The 14129-nt window shown below is 34.9% G+C and overlaps 1 protein-coding gene across 4 annotated transcripts; it reads left to right on the top strand.

Annotated features, from left to right (window-relative positions):
• The first annotated feature begins 11972 nt into the window (after positions 1-11972).
• Positions 11973-13635, top strand: LOC110115185 (E3 ubiquitin-protein ligase RMA3). 4 transcript variants are annotated; one of them, XM_020848352.2, is made up of 2 exons: positions 11973-12093; positions 12678-13635. In XM_020848352.2, exon 2 carries the CDS (start codon positions 12682-12684, stop codon positions 13369-13371), a length of 690 nt encoding a protein of 229 aa, XP_020704011.1. In that variant the 5' UTR covers positions 11973-12093; positions 12678-12681; the 3' UTR covers positions 13372-13635. The 4 variants fall into 4 exon arrangements, with proteins under 4 accessions (XP_020704011.1, XP_020704013.1, XP_020704014.1 ...); XM_020848354.2 differs by having other exon boundaries at positions 11982-12093; positions 12658-13635; XM_020848355.2 differs by lacking the exon at positions 11973-12093 and adding an exon at positions 12100-12399.
• The last annotated feature ends 494 nt before the right edge of the window (positions 13636-14129 follow it).

Raw genomic sequence — 14129 nt, 5'->3', positions numbered from 1 at the left:
AAAATTTAAAAGAATTTTGAATTTAAAACCTTACATTGATTTTGAATATCATTACTATAAATCAACTTTTAAGGTTTTGAAAAAAAATGATTTTGCAATTAAATACTTAAGAATAATAAAACTTATTTTTCTTATAAATTTAGAGTTATGAAAATAATTTAATAAATTTAATTGGAAGGTTAATGATAAATTTAAAATTAAATTGTTTAGGTATTTTTAAAGATGTTTATTTATGATTTCAATTTTTAATTAACTTAAAAAAAAAAACTTCTTCAACCTATTAATGTTTTTAAGATTAAATTTAGTAATATATTTAATTCCAACCAATCATATATTAAAATGTAATAAATTTCATACATTTTCACAAAAAAAAAGCAATAAATAATTTTCAAACACATTTAATTTATGCAAAAAGCTTTCACAAAAAACCAAATGGGAATTGTAATTTCATTCAAATCCTAATATCAAATCATTGTTCAATCTGAAAAATAAATAAATAATTTTTTCAAACTGATGGAAAATTTCTCTATTGTTTTCAATTGTCAAGAATTTACATATAAAAACCCCTAAAAATTTTGTTATTTATTTCATATTATTTTTAATGTCTCAATCACATAAAATATATGCATGAAATATATATTTTTTATTTTAAATAAATTAATAATAATTATGTTTTTAAATATAATATATAACTTTATTATTATTGCTGTAAATCAGCACTAATATTTTTTGTTTCTTTTTTGGATGGAATTTGACAATGGAGACATAAGAAAAAACCAAAGCTAATTGTTAATTTTTTTAATTAAACTAATATTATAATCAAGGGTGGTGATTTTTTTAATTGACATCCACTAATTAATTATTTTCTCAACAGCACTCAAAATAAATTATATAAAAAGAAAAATAAACCATTGGGTTGACATTTCAAGTCAAAATTTATTTTATTTTTTGTTGCCTTATTAATCCAAATGGCATTCCACTGTTCTATCACTACGCCTTCGTTTGGGGCTGCTTTCTAATACATAAGTTTTTTGAATTAAAATTTTTTGTACTAAAAAGCTGCTTTTGAAAGTAGAAAAAATATATCCCCAAACAAAGCCTAACTAGATACTAATAATTATCATCAAATATGTTAATTATTTCATTAATGGCTTTGATTGCTTTAAAAAAAATTAAAAAATATAATTTGAAGTACATTCATATTAATAAATATAATTTCATAACTAAAATGAGTATTATATTTTTATATGGAGATAAAATATAATTGAACAAATATTTTTTAGTAATTAGCCTCATTTAATAACTGAGAAATTTTTTTTTTAAAATTATTTATTTGACCAATAATCTTAATATTTGTGACAAAAAATTAGCTATTACACCAAGCTTTTATATTTGATACATTATCAAAAAATTATCTTGATATGGCACGAATCTCGAGGCAAAATATCAAGTTGGAAGCTTCCAAAATTAAATTCAAGGCATTGGAACTCTGATTTCAGCGAAGATTATAGTCAAACTGAGCGTCTCGGAAATACGAACCCAACGACACCAAACTCAACCCAATCCGAGCCCAAATGAGCTCTGAATCAAAGACCCAAAGCGTTGTTGGGAGATTCGAACCACAATTTGAGTTTACAAACGGTCTTTGATTTTCACGAGGCTTTAACTCGAATCGAAGTCTGACGAGGACGAATCCAACGAGCCCAAGATCACCAAAATTCCGACTCATCAAGGCCTTCAAATGTCCAACAAACGGTCCGATCAAGAGATTCAATATCGACGCGTCCATTCAAACACTCCCGTTCGCCCTTGATCTCACACCTATTTACAAGTCATGCCACTCCAGAAAAAACTATAAATAGACCTCATTCTTCACAAGAGGGCTCAAGTGAAGAGAAAGGAGAAGAAGAGAAGGGAGGAATTTGGGAGCTCTCTTGCCACCGACCACGCCCGGAGTTCTTGCCACCACCGCCGGAGTTCTTGCGACCATCACTGGGGTTCCTGCCGACCATTCGGGTTTCCTGCCGACCACCGCCGATTTTTCTTCTGTTCGACCATCACCAGGGTTTTCTGCCGACACCGCAGGTTTTACTGTCGACTCCACCGAAGTTCCTGCCGGACCACGTGTCAAAGTTCCTGCGACCATCGCCGGTTTTTTTGCCGATCACCACCCGAGTTATCTTTCTACCCACGCTGAAGCTTATCCAACCACTGCCTTATTTTGTCGTTTCATCAATCATCGCTAAATTTTTGTCTGGTTACTAACTTGTTATAATTCTGACATCTTCAAGTAAAGGGGTGAATCAAACGTTGTACCAATCCAGATATAGTGAAAATTTCTCATCTGGGCCAGCCCCGTGGTTTTTTCCCTTTTCGAGTTTTCCACGTAAAAAAGTTTCTGGTGCTTCTCCCTAATTATCTGTTGGTGTGCTGGTATACGTATATTGCTAAGACATTATATTTTTTACTCTACTGCCGCGATTATTCTAGTCCGCAACAATATTTATAATATTATTATTTTGCAAGCTTATATTCTCCCATTTATTTATTTATTTATTGCTACTATAAATTATTTATGTCTAATTTAGTTCTAAATATTTTTAGAGAATTGTTGCATTGATACTCATTTACATATTAATTGAAAATTTTAAATATATGGTGCACTAATAAAAAGATAGTTTGGAGAGTCTCAAAACCAATAAAACTCTTTAAGATGAGTACAATAGTAAAATAATTAATGTATTTACTAATCTTAAAAAAATATATAAGTTGTTTTAGCTCATCATGATCAAATTTTTTTTATCATGATGTATTAACAAGATTTTTATCATATACAATAGATAAATACTTTTTTATATGGCCCCTCTATTATAATTTTTTAATTTTTAATTCAAACTCTTAATATGTACATAATTTACTCAACCTAGCAGGATAAATATTTTATTAAATTTTTGTTTATAAATATTATATTATATTAAACTTAGATAAACAATAAATAAATATTTATTGTTGACCATTTCTTGTTCTCCATCTTCATGGAAGCAACTACAATTAGTTAAAAAATAATAGAAAATATTTTTTATTTGAGTATGGTTGAATTCAAAATTTAGCAATTTTAAGAATATTTTTTAATATTCTAAGATTAGTTTACAAACATAATATAAGGCTTTTTTAAATAAATAAAATATATTTATTAATTTATATTGATTAGAGCTATAAGCATTGAATGCATCCCTTACACAAAATAAATCAAGTTGTCAATAAAAAAAAAAATTATCTTTATTTTCTTCTTTTAATTTATTGATTGTGCCTAAAGTTGTCAATATAAATAACAACAATCATATATCAATTTATTGTTGTGATAATGTGTTTTATGTCAGTATATTCTAATAAATTTTTTTATAAACTATAATTTATAATAAATTTGATTATAAAAGATAAAATTTACTCATAAAGATAATAAATAATAATAATAAAATAATATATGACAGTATTTTAAAAAATAAGTTAAAAAAAATTCTTAAAATAAATATGAGCTGCCACTTAAATGAGAAGTTATTCTAATAATTTTTTGTTTCGGGCAATTTTCTTACATCATTATGAAATAGTTCTTTAGTACAAATTTTTTAATTTAAAGTTTTGTATTAAAAAGTTGCTTAAAAAACAGTAAAAAAAAAATAGTGCCAAGCGAAATCTTATTGCTTGTTAAAGCAACATTTTAATATAAACTTTTTAAACAAAAATTTTTAATTTTGGAATAAAGGAATACTTTAAGAAATCTTAAAAATAGCGATCACGACCCTTGTTTTCTTTATAATTTTTTTTTTTGAAATGGGATCTCCAACAGTGTAAGGAAATGAAAAATGCAATAAAAACTAGAACGTACCTTTTGTTATTTGTTGAGCCACTTGTTCTTTAGGTTCTCCTTGTTTCGCAAGCATGTAGCACCAAAAACATAAAACAAATAACGAAGAAAACAACGAAAGAAAATCAAATACAAAAAGGGGTGTAGGCATCGTTGTTATTGGATACACTTCGTAGAAGTCAAGTGCATCCTATAATAGCAACAATGCCCTTTGCTATTCCCACTCCAAATGAGGCACTTGATACGTTTGACACACCTACCCACAACACACTACGAATTATGCTTAAAGCAACTAAGGGAAATAGATTTTTAAAGCTAAACTTAGAGCTAGACTCTATATATTTTGCACTGATCCCAAAATTCTATACTCTTAGAGACTAACACTCAAGAAAGAATCCAAAGGAGTAAGGACTGTCTTGCTCCAAAGAGGACACTAAAGGTTTCTAACATAAAGCCACTAAAGGTTTTAACTCCTACCAACTCACTTTGAAATACATACTAAAATAATCTAACTTAAATGAAGAAGTCATGATTATTCTCAAAAGGTGTTAAGGGACACTACTGCACAAGTCTAAGAAAATCTAACATGACTTGCAAGAACCCCTAAACTAAGTGTCATACAAAATTCTATAAAAGGTTACCTACCAAAATCACTTCTTTTGTTTTTGTTTTGACACAAAGCCCTACCAAAATCATCTTCCAAAACCCTCTCTTTGACACGAAAATTCTACCCAAACAACCACTAACCAAGTGTCTCCTTTCATTTGGAGTGGGGTAGAAAAACCCAAAGCTTTCCAACAAGAAGGTTTTATAAAGACATCTCCTTGCAAAGCATTCATCACAAAACATTCACAAAAACTTCAATAAAACCTTTCGATGTAAAATAATTAGCCAAATCTTTCTAGCATGAAATCAAATATAAAACTTGTAACATTTTCCAACAATCTCTACCTTAAAACTTCACAAAAGAAACACTCTAAACATTGCATTTAGACAATTACATTCTAAGCATGTATGGAACGCACAAACATTTACTAGTCAAAGGAATAAGCATTTCATTTATCAAGTGATTTAGAATAGGCATGAAATTTCTTCCAACAAACTTATATTTTTCATACTACCTGCCACCAACAATTACAAGTAATTCCTTTTTTTTTTTTTTAAAAGCCATGACTTTACTCTCAAATCAAGACATAGAAATCTTTCAAACAAGTTTTCCAATCATGCCAACGGATAGTGTATAAATGGAATCGTAGAGATGCAAGGGCTCCAATTCAAATCTTCCTACACATACCACACTTACATGAATGGAATTAAAATTCACTAAATCTTATTTATGTTAAATGAGCATTAACAAAGCACAATTACATAATAGACTTCTCACTTGCCTATGGTGCTAAAGATGTTAACATTTCATTTTTAAAGCAGTTTGGGATATGAAACAAGTAGAAAAGAGCATCCAATTGATCCTCACAACTATTTGGAACATAAAACACATCATAAATATGCTCTTATTTCATTCCCGAAGCAATCTAGAGGTTAAAACAGCGAAAAAACTGCACATATCTCACTTTACGGCGTTGCGGGAGTTCAAAACAACCAAATTCTGCATTTAGTTTATTGTCGAGATAATTTAGAAGCTTAAAATGATAGAAAAACTGCACTGATATTTGTTTTCCAAAACAATTTAGAAGCTAATAGTAGAAATTCTGCACTTCTCTTGTTTCCAAAGTAATCTAGAGGTTAAAGTAATGAAGAAACTATACACACTATATCACCAAAAATAGTTTAAGACATCGAAATAGTGAAAATCTGCATATACTATGCTCCCAACACAAATTAGTAGTTCCAAAACAGTAAAAACTGCATTTGATTGCTTACAAAACAGTGACAAAAGCTTCACAAAAACAATAGGAATTTCTATAAAGAAGAGATAAAATATCTACTCAAACGCCCTAAGTATTCTTGTAAGAAAAATAACTATAAAAATTTTATTTTAAAGCATTATCGTAAGCACTATATAATCAAAGCTTGACAGATTCCATAGAACATGCTAGCAAGAGAACATATTTCGGATGCTTACTTGGTTGAATTTACCCAACCAAATAATATCAAGCTCTCGGGAAACAAGAAATCGCTTTCATGAAAGATTTATAGTAGTGTAATATTCTTCTACCAATTTAAGTCATCTCAAGAATGCATTTGGAGAACTCCTTTCCTATCATAGCAATAAATCTCAAAATAATGAATCACCATTCCTATCGAGAGAAAAAAAAAGATTTCTAACATGTTAAAAAAAAAAAAAAATTTCTAACATGTTAGCCACTTGAAGCTTGCGAACCAAGCAAGTCAACCCTCTCATATTATGTGACCAAATCAACTTACAACAAGATACAAATCATACAAGATCTATTTACTTTAGTGAGGCGAACCTTCCCAACAAAACCTTTTAAATATGATCATTTCAACTTAAGTGTGCTATACAAAATTTCCCCTTGATTACTTGACAAGTTTCACGTTTAACTCATGCCTCATTTTCAACATATTGGCATAAATAAACGAAAGAAAATGACATTCCACATAATGCTTAATTTCATAATGAAAGGAAGTGCCCTCTCAAGAAAAAGTAAGAGAAGAAAGTGTTGCATCGTGAGACAATGGAGGCCAACCATAAGGCTAAAACACTAGTGAACATGCTACCACAATTATAATTCATGAAATCTTCAATGCTAGCTGCACCATTTTATTGCGAACAAGAACAAGAAAATACCATCATATCTTATAATCATGATTTTATAACAAAATCGAACGAGATTAACGGGTCCAAACGAAGCAGAACTATACTAGCTCGGCACCTCTCTTTAAGTAAGACCATTTAGATCATTCCCATTGGATATTTTTGTTTTGCGAACAACCCATGAGCATGCTTTAACAAGGGATTAACATGGTTTCTTATAACTTGTCATTGCTCATGCCTAAAGCTCAAAATCCCATGGCAAAAAAAAACAAAGATAAATCTCATATACCAATTGTTCATTCTCAAACAAAATAGTTCAACGCATTTGAGAGATTTATCAATCAATACGTAATAGCAACCTCAATCATATAAGACTTCATAAAACCTATTAAAAGAAATGAAGAAATTTTCCATGAATCAAAAAGGCATAAAGGTATAATGACGTGTATACCACGAAGACTCCATCCACGTAAAACTCCATAGAATTACTTTCATTATGAAGACTCCATGTAGAGGCAACAAACTCAAATAAACTTAGGATGCTTGAACAAAGCAACACTACACAAGCTTGCCACTTCTATTGAGCGAACCCTTGAATTACCTTCAATAGGCATTTTTACAAATACCTCATGTGCATGTTATGGTGGGAAATCAAAAGGGACCTCCTATGTATTTTTGTAGCTCACACCTAAGTTCTAAATCACATAGCATGAAGTAAATATAAGTCTACACACCAACTTGCTATTCCAAAATAAGATAGATCAACAAACTAGAGAAAAAAAAGGAAAAGAAAAGAACATGATTTTCAAAATCAACTATCCCAAATATCATGAGATCTATCTTAAAGGATGACTACAAATACATGTAAATCAATAAGGCTAGGGGTGTAATGACATATACACTCCAAAACCTCACAAGACCACTCAAGATTTATGCATGAGCCATTTCAACAAGACACAAATATGAGGCAAAAATAAAATCTAACCAACATTGGTTCTCAGATTTTCTTGTTTTGCAAAGGCCAAGAAGGGATGGAGGAGATGAAATAACCAAGAGAATGAGGAGAAGAAGGGGAAATACTCACCTTGCAAAAGTTCAAGATCTGTCCAATCGTCGGGATCGATCCGAAGGAGAGATTTGGGTTGGTCTGAGCGGCTCGGCGACGGGGTCAGTTCGGGATCGTGCAAAGCCGGGAGGGTCGGGTGGCCGCTGGGTTCGGTGGAGCTGCCGTCGGACAGAGCAGGAGGCTCGGGTTCGGCTGTCCGGCTCGACGTCAGCCCAGGCGACGAGAGCAGGGAGCTCAGGTAAGCACGGGGTTCGGCTTAACCTCGTGAACAGAGAAGGGAGAGGGAGATCGGGCTCTTTGGCTCCTCGTGTTGGTGCTGACCGGGAGTGACAGAGAGGGAGAGGGGAGTCGGTCGTCTGCGAACAAAAGAGACGGAGAGGGAGGGGATTTCGGATTTCTCAGAACAAGAGCCAAAACCGAGAAGGAGAAGGAGAATGCGTGTCCTTCCCGAGCTCGGAGCCCTCGCTATGAGTAAGTTGAGTTCGTTGCCGCAAGAGGAAGCCCGCCTCTTTTTCGTCGTCGCGCTCCAGCCTCGAAATTTCCATAGACAGCTTTCGTATCTGCTCGATGCCTGCTCCCGTCGCGAAGAATCGCCTGCGAAGCGGGATTTAGGCTGCGACGAAGATCTCCTGCAATCACAGCCGTTGAGGTGATTTCCTGATCTAGGACATAAATTCAAAATATTAAGAAAGTCAAATGGCTCTTAATCGAGTCGAATCGGGTTGGATCAAATTAAAATTGGCTAAGATCGGGTTAAGCTCGAGTCTAAATTTGGCTCAATTCAAGTCGAATTTGGTTCGAGCCGGCGCGACGAAATTAATCGTACGAAATTAAATTCAAAATAAATATCAATTCAAAACAAATTAAACGCAACACGACTAAAGAGAACTGATCAAGTCTAATTGAACGCATTCGAGTCTGATCCGGCTCGAGTCGGGTCGATTCGAGCTCGAATTGGGCTCGACGGGGTTCAATTAAATCAATCAAACAAGTTCGAGCACGCTCGAGCCAAAATCGAGGTCAACAATCACCTTTTAATGTTCAAAATAGTGGTAAGAAGCTACTCTTAGGCTTTGTTTGGGACGGCTTTCTTTCTGCTTCTTAAAACAACTTCCTAATTTTTTGTACTAGGAAGCTGCTTTAAGAAGCAATAAGAAAGCCGTCCCAAATAAAGTATTAGATGTTTATTTTTAAATATTTAATAGAAAGTTATTATCTAATCTAAAACTAAGATTTCATTTGGGATAATTTTTTTACTATTTTCTAAAGTAGTTTTTTAGCACAAAATTTTTTTGAACTAAAATTTTTGTACTAGAAAGCTGCCCAAAATGAAGCTTAGCAGTGAGTGAATTGAGTGCGTAATGAGACGCTTTGAACTCCTTTCAGAATACAACAATTAAAATGCACACACTAAAATTTTGTTAACTCTAAATGAAATATCAATCAACATAATAATAAATTATAAAATATGACATCCAAAGTTTCATTTGAGGCGGTTTTTTTATTGCTTCTTAAGTAGCATTCTAGTACAAAAAATTAAAAGTTTTACACTAGAAAACAACTTTAAGAAACAGTAAAAAAGTCGTCCCAAACAAAGTCTAAATGTATAAATATTAGAGATATGATACATTTGTAATCAGTTTGATTAAGAGACATCACATAAATTAACTAAAGATCCAAAGCAATAAGCAAGTAAGTGATTAAGCATAAAACTTGTTGCGTCCTGAAATATTCGCGGTGGTAGAGAAATATAAAATTTAATGTCTTAGATTTATACAAAAATTCAGCACACAAACAGATAAAAGAGAGGGAGTAGCGTTCATAAGAGGCACAAGAGTTTTTACATGAAAATCCTTAAAAGGAGAAAAAAAAAACAACGGGGCATGGCCCAGTTTGAATTAATTCACTATTATTTGCAGTCGATTATAAATGAGGCCCTTCCTTGGGGGAAGGCCTTGGGTTGATGTAGATAATGTACATCATATTACATTGTGGGAATTGGAAGAATTAATATTGAAATGTTCGTTTGGTCAGAATGACCATAATCGGTGGGTGACAAAGGTCGAAAAAACTAGTGTCTTGCGATGGAGGTTAGAAAGACTGTTGTCTGACAACGAAGGTCAGAAGGAACGTAGTCTGTGTGAGATGGAGGTTGGAAGGATCGTAGTCGATGGGCGAAGGAGGTTGGAAAGACCGTAGTCTAGAGACGGTGGTCGGAGATACCGTAGTAGGTGGAGGAGGTTGGAAGGACCGTACTCTGTGGAGGAGGTCAGAAGAACCTTAATCAGTGAGCGATAGAGGTTGGAGGGACCATAGTCTGGTGACAGTGGTTGGAGGGACCATAGTCAGCGAAGGAGGTCGGAAGTACCGTACTTAGCGGGCGACATAGGTCGGAAAGACCATAGTCTTGTGATAGTGGTTGAAGGGACCGTAATCGGTGGAGGAGGTTAGAAGGACCATACTTGGCTGAGGAGGTTGGAAGGACCATAGTCGGTGGGCGACGGAGGGACCGTAGTCTAGTGATGAGTGGAAGTTCAGTGACGGGCGGAAGTCTAAGGACAGGAAGAATTCTGGAGTCGGGTAGAAATCCGGCGACGATCGGCAGCCGGGTGGAAGTCCAGTGATGGTCAGCAAGATAGCGGTGGTCCGACGATGATCAGGATGAAGTATGGCGGCGGTCGGCGACTTGGTGGTGGTCTGACGATAGTCAGGCTAAAGTCCGGCGGCTGTCGACCTTCGGGTGGTGGTTCGATGACGGTTGGGCTGTAGTCTGACGGCAGTCGGCCTCCGAGTGATGGTCCGACGATGGTCGGTCTTCTGGCGGTGGTCTGACGATGGTCGGGTTGAATTCTGGCGGCAGTCGGGCGTAAGTTTGACGGTGATCGACGGCCGAGCGATGGTCCGACGACAGTCGATGGGGGTTCGCCGCGGTGGTGCTGGATCTCTTGAAACCTTATAGCTTTCTCCAATCTCTAGCCCCCCAGGCCCCCCTCATGTAGAGAGTGATGGTCTATTTATAAAATTGCACGAGTGGCACACCCCTTACATATAAAGAAGATCTGGGACAGGTTCGGAGTGCTCTATCAGATGACCCATATTTATTCTTCGATCATAGAGAGTTTTTCATCTGTTTTAGTGCTTTAACAATGTCGGAATTCAGCGATCTTTGGCTCGTTGGGTTCGTCTCGCCGAGCCGCTCGATTTGACTATAAACATGTCATATTTGAATATCATTTTGTCATCCAAATAATGCTTTGATCCTTCCAAATGTGGTTCAGACCCTTGATTTGGACCCATTTGGGCTCGGGTTGGACTGATTTTGGTGTTGTTGGCTTCATATTTTTGAGACATTTAATTCGATTATAAGTTTATTGAAATTGAAATTCATATGACCCCGAATTTGATTTTATAAATTTCCAACTTAAATATGCCTCGAGATTCGTGCTCGATCGAATCAATTTTTGGTGACTTATCAAAACTTATTGTGAATTGAATAATATAAAATATAACTTAATTTATTGATCTACTTTAAATTATTAATAGTTTAGAATTATTTGTTAAATATTGTAAAATTCAATAGTAAATTTGACTAATTTTTAACTAAATATAATTTCTATATTCAAATATTTTAATTTTAATCATAATTTATAACATTTCCTTATCAATTTAATCTTCTCAAATTAAATTAGCATCTTCTTTTTTCATTATATAAATTGAAACAAAAAAAGTTTTTAAAAATAAATAATTAATAAAATTATAATTTTTAAATTGTTAAGACTCTAGTTGAAAGAATTATGAGTGCAAATAAAATAAATGTAAAAAATTAAAATATTTTTAATGTTTGATATGAAGCATTTGTCTAACATATTTAAAACATATGAAAGACTCACAACCAACATTATGACTGATTGTTGCTGACCAAAATTTAATATAATTAAAATATATCATAATTTTTGGGAAAAATATATCTTAATAAATAATAATATTTAATATATTTAATTTATATTTTAGAAATATTATGCCATCTTTGACTTGATTTAGTAGTTTTAAAATAAATATAATATTTAAATAACTTATATTGAACTTATTTAAAAATATATGGCAATATATAAGAAAAAAAAGGGGTAAAAAATGAGGATAAGGCTGCGGATAGGCACGGTGTACATATGGCTGGCCGCTGGATCGGACGGCTCTGATGGAGCTTCGGCCGGAAACCCTGTTGAGATTTACACGTGGCTAAAACACGTACGAGGAAAGCCGCGGAAAGCTTCCGTGCCTCGCCTTTAAATACGCTTCGAAGCTCCCTCGATAGCGTCGCTCCATTATTGTCTCTTTCACCTCGCCGCCTTAGCAGCCGCAGCCGGAGAAGTCAGCATCTCTAGCCCTTAGCCTTTTTGGGAGATCGCAAGAGGCAGTGATCGTTAGGTATCCACGAAGCTTCTCAATTTGGACTTTTACGGGACATTTAGCTCTTTAATTGATTGTTTTCCGGACGTTTTTGTCGATCGGATCTGGTTGCGTTTGTTAGGGATTGAAGAAATTTTGGTTGTTTTGGAGTTCGGGAAGGGACAAATAAGTGAAACCCTAATTCGATCTTGTAGATTAGTTTTCCAATTTTTCATTGATTGAAATTTTACATTTGATTCCTCTAGATTTCTTCTTTTGATAAAAAGCCGATCGAAAGAAGGAACTAGAGTTCTTGGTCTTTTTACCTGGTGGTATTACAATCAGGTAAATCCTGCTTAATGCATTCGGATTTCCTCTTATATCGTACGGCAATCTTGTTGGTTTTTATTTCCTTCCATTCTTTTTTTTTCCTGCCATGAAATTTTTGTCTACTGCAATGTCTATAGCGGTTTAATTTTCCACGCTGCTAAATTTCTAAATTTTCTAACGTAAATCCAAACAATCAAAATTTCTTCAGATTTTAAAGCAGACTAGCCGAACAATTTCTAGATTTGACGATTTATTAAATTCTTTATACGACAGAACTTTCCCCTTTTCTACAGTAATATGGACTCGGAAAGGACTTTGAACGGCTACTTCCAGGATTTCATCATGGAACCCTCGCCGGAGTTCAATCTATCGTCCAAGAAAATCCCTTCCTGCGCCCCTACCGCCTGCTTTGATTGCAATATCTGCCTCGATTTCGCTGCGGATCCAGTTGTCACCCTCTGCGGCCACCTCTATTGCTGGCCTTGTATTTTTCGCTGGCTCCATCTCGATTCTTCCCCTCGGCATTGCCCAGTCTGCAAATCATCCCTCTCGGAATCCTCCCTCGTTCCACTCTATGGCCGCGGCCTCAACTCCAAACCTCACCCCCGTGATGACAGCGGCATCCCTGAACGACCTCGAGAACACCGGAACTTGGCTTCTCCGGCCATATCCGCCGGCCACCAGCCACCCCTCGCACCGAGGCAGGATGTTCATATGTATCAAAACCCTCACTTTTACGGAAGTGATCGTGTGAATCACCTGGGAGTCATGCACTCCACTGCTGGGGCCCTGCTCGGGGAGATTGCTTTCTCTCTGCTTCCATGGGCATTCAGGAACCATCAAAATCTCTATGCAAGCTTTAACCAGTCGCCGGCCATGAGTGGGAGGAATTGGAGGTGGAGGCAGGAGTTGATGGTGGAGAGCTGGCTGCATCAGCTATGGCTTTTCCTCTTCTGCTGCGCTCTTCTGTGTCTGGTGTTCTTCTAGAGAGCAAGAAGCCATGTAAGTTTTGAGCTTTCATCTTCTTCCTCCACCTCGGCATACTTATTTGGCTTATAGTATAATATGATTACTTGTATAGATACTTGTATAGTGATTGCTAGGAAAGTAATCAAGTAGTTCCTTCAAGGAACTGTTTTAGTGTGCTGAATAAAAGTTGTGCAAAAGCAATTTCTGTAAGCGATTTTTGTTATTGTTGGAGCTGTTGGGCTTCTTATGATTAATGAAGATGATCAAAAGATCTTAATGTAAGTTTTTCTTTTAAGTTGATCAAAGGATGACTCGTCAAGCAGAAAAAAAAATGATTTTGAACTTTTACCTAACCAAATGGTTTGTCTAAGCGATCCTTAGACGACCTATAAACTAAATTAAAAAAAATAAAAAAGAGGTTTTTGAGTTTGTATATCCTTATGTCGGTGACTTTAAAACCATGTGCCTGAAATTAAGCAGCTATTGGCATTAAACGCTCCTATAATCAGCACCGCGCAACTCTTCACAAGATGCACTGAACAATCATCATTAAAGCTGAATAGAGACAGGTGACCAACTTAAATTATATATGATATTATTCCAAAGGAAGAAATATTTTGGAGTAGACAGCAAATTCAATAATGTTATATGTATATATGTACAATTTTTTTCAGGGGAAGTTTGGGGCCGAAGCCATATGCAGACACAACAAAAATGTGCAGCAAATGAAAGAAACATACATCAAGTGCTGCTGAAAAAGAGAAAATACAAAACCA

Source organism: Dendrobium catenatum, unplaced genomic scaffold, assembly GCF_001605985.2.
Source record: "Dendrobium catenatum unplaced genomic scaffold, ASM160598v2 fragScaff_scaffold_1220, whole genome shotgun sequence".
NCBI lineage: Eukaryota > Viridiplantae > Streptophyta > Magnoliopsida > Asparagales > Orchidaceae > Dendrobium > Dendrobium catenatum.
The sequence above is the reverse complement of the archived record's forward strand: the minus strand, read 5'-3'. Positions and strand labels throughout refer to the sequence as shown.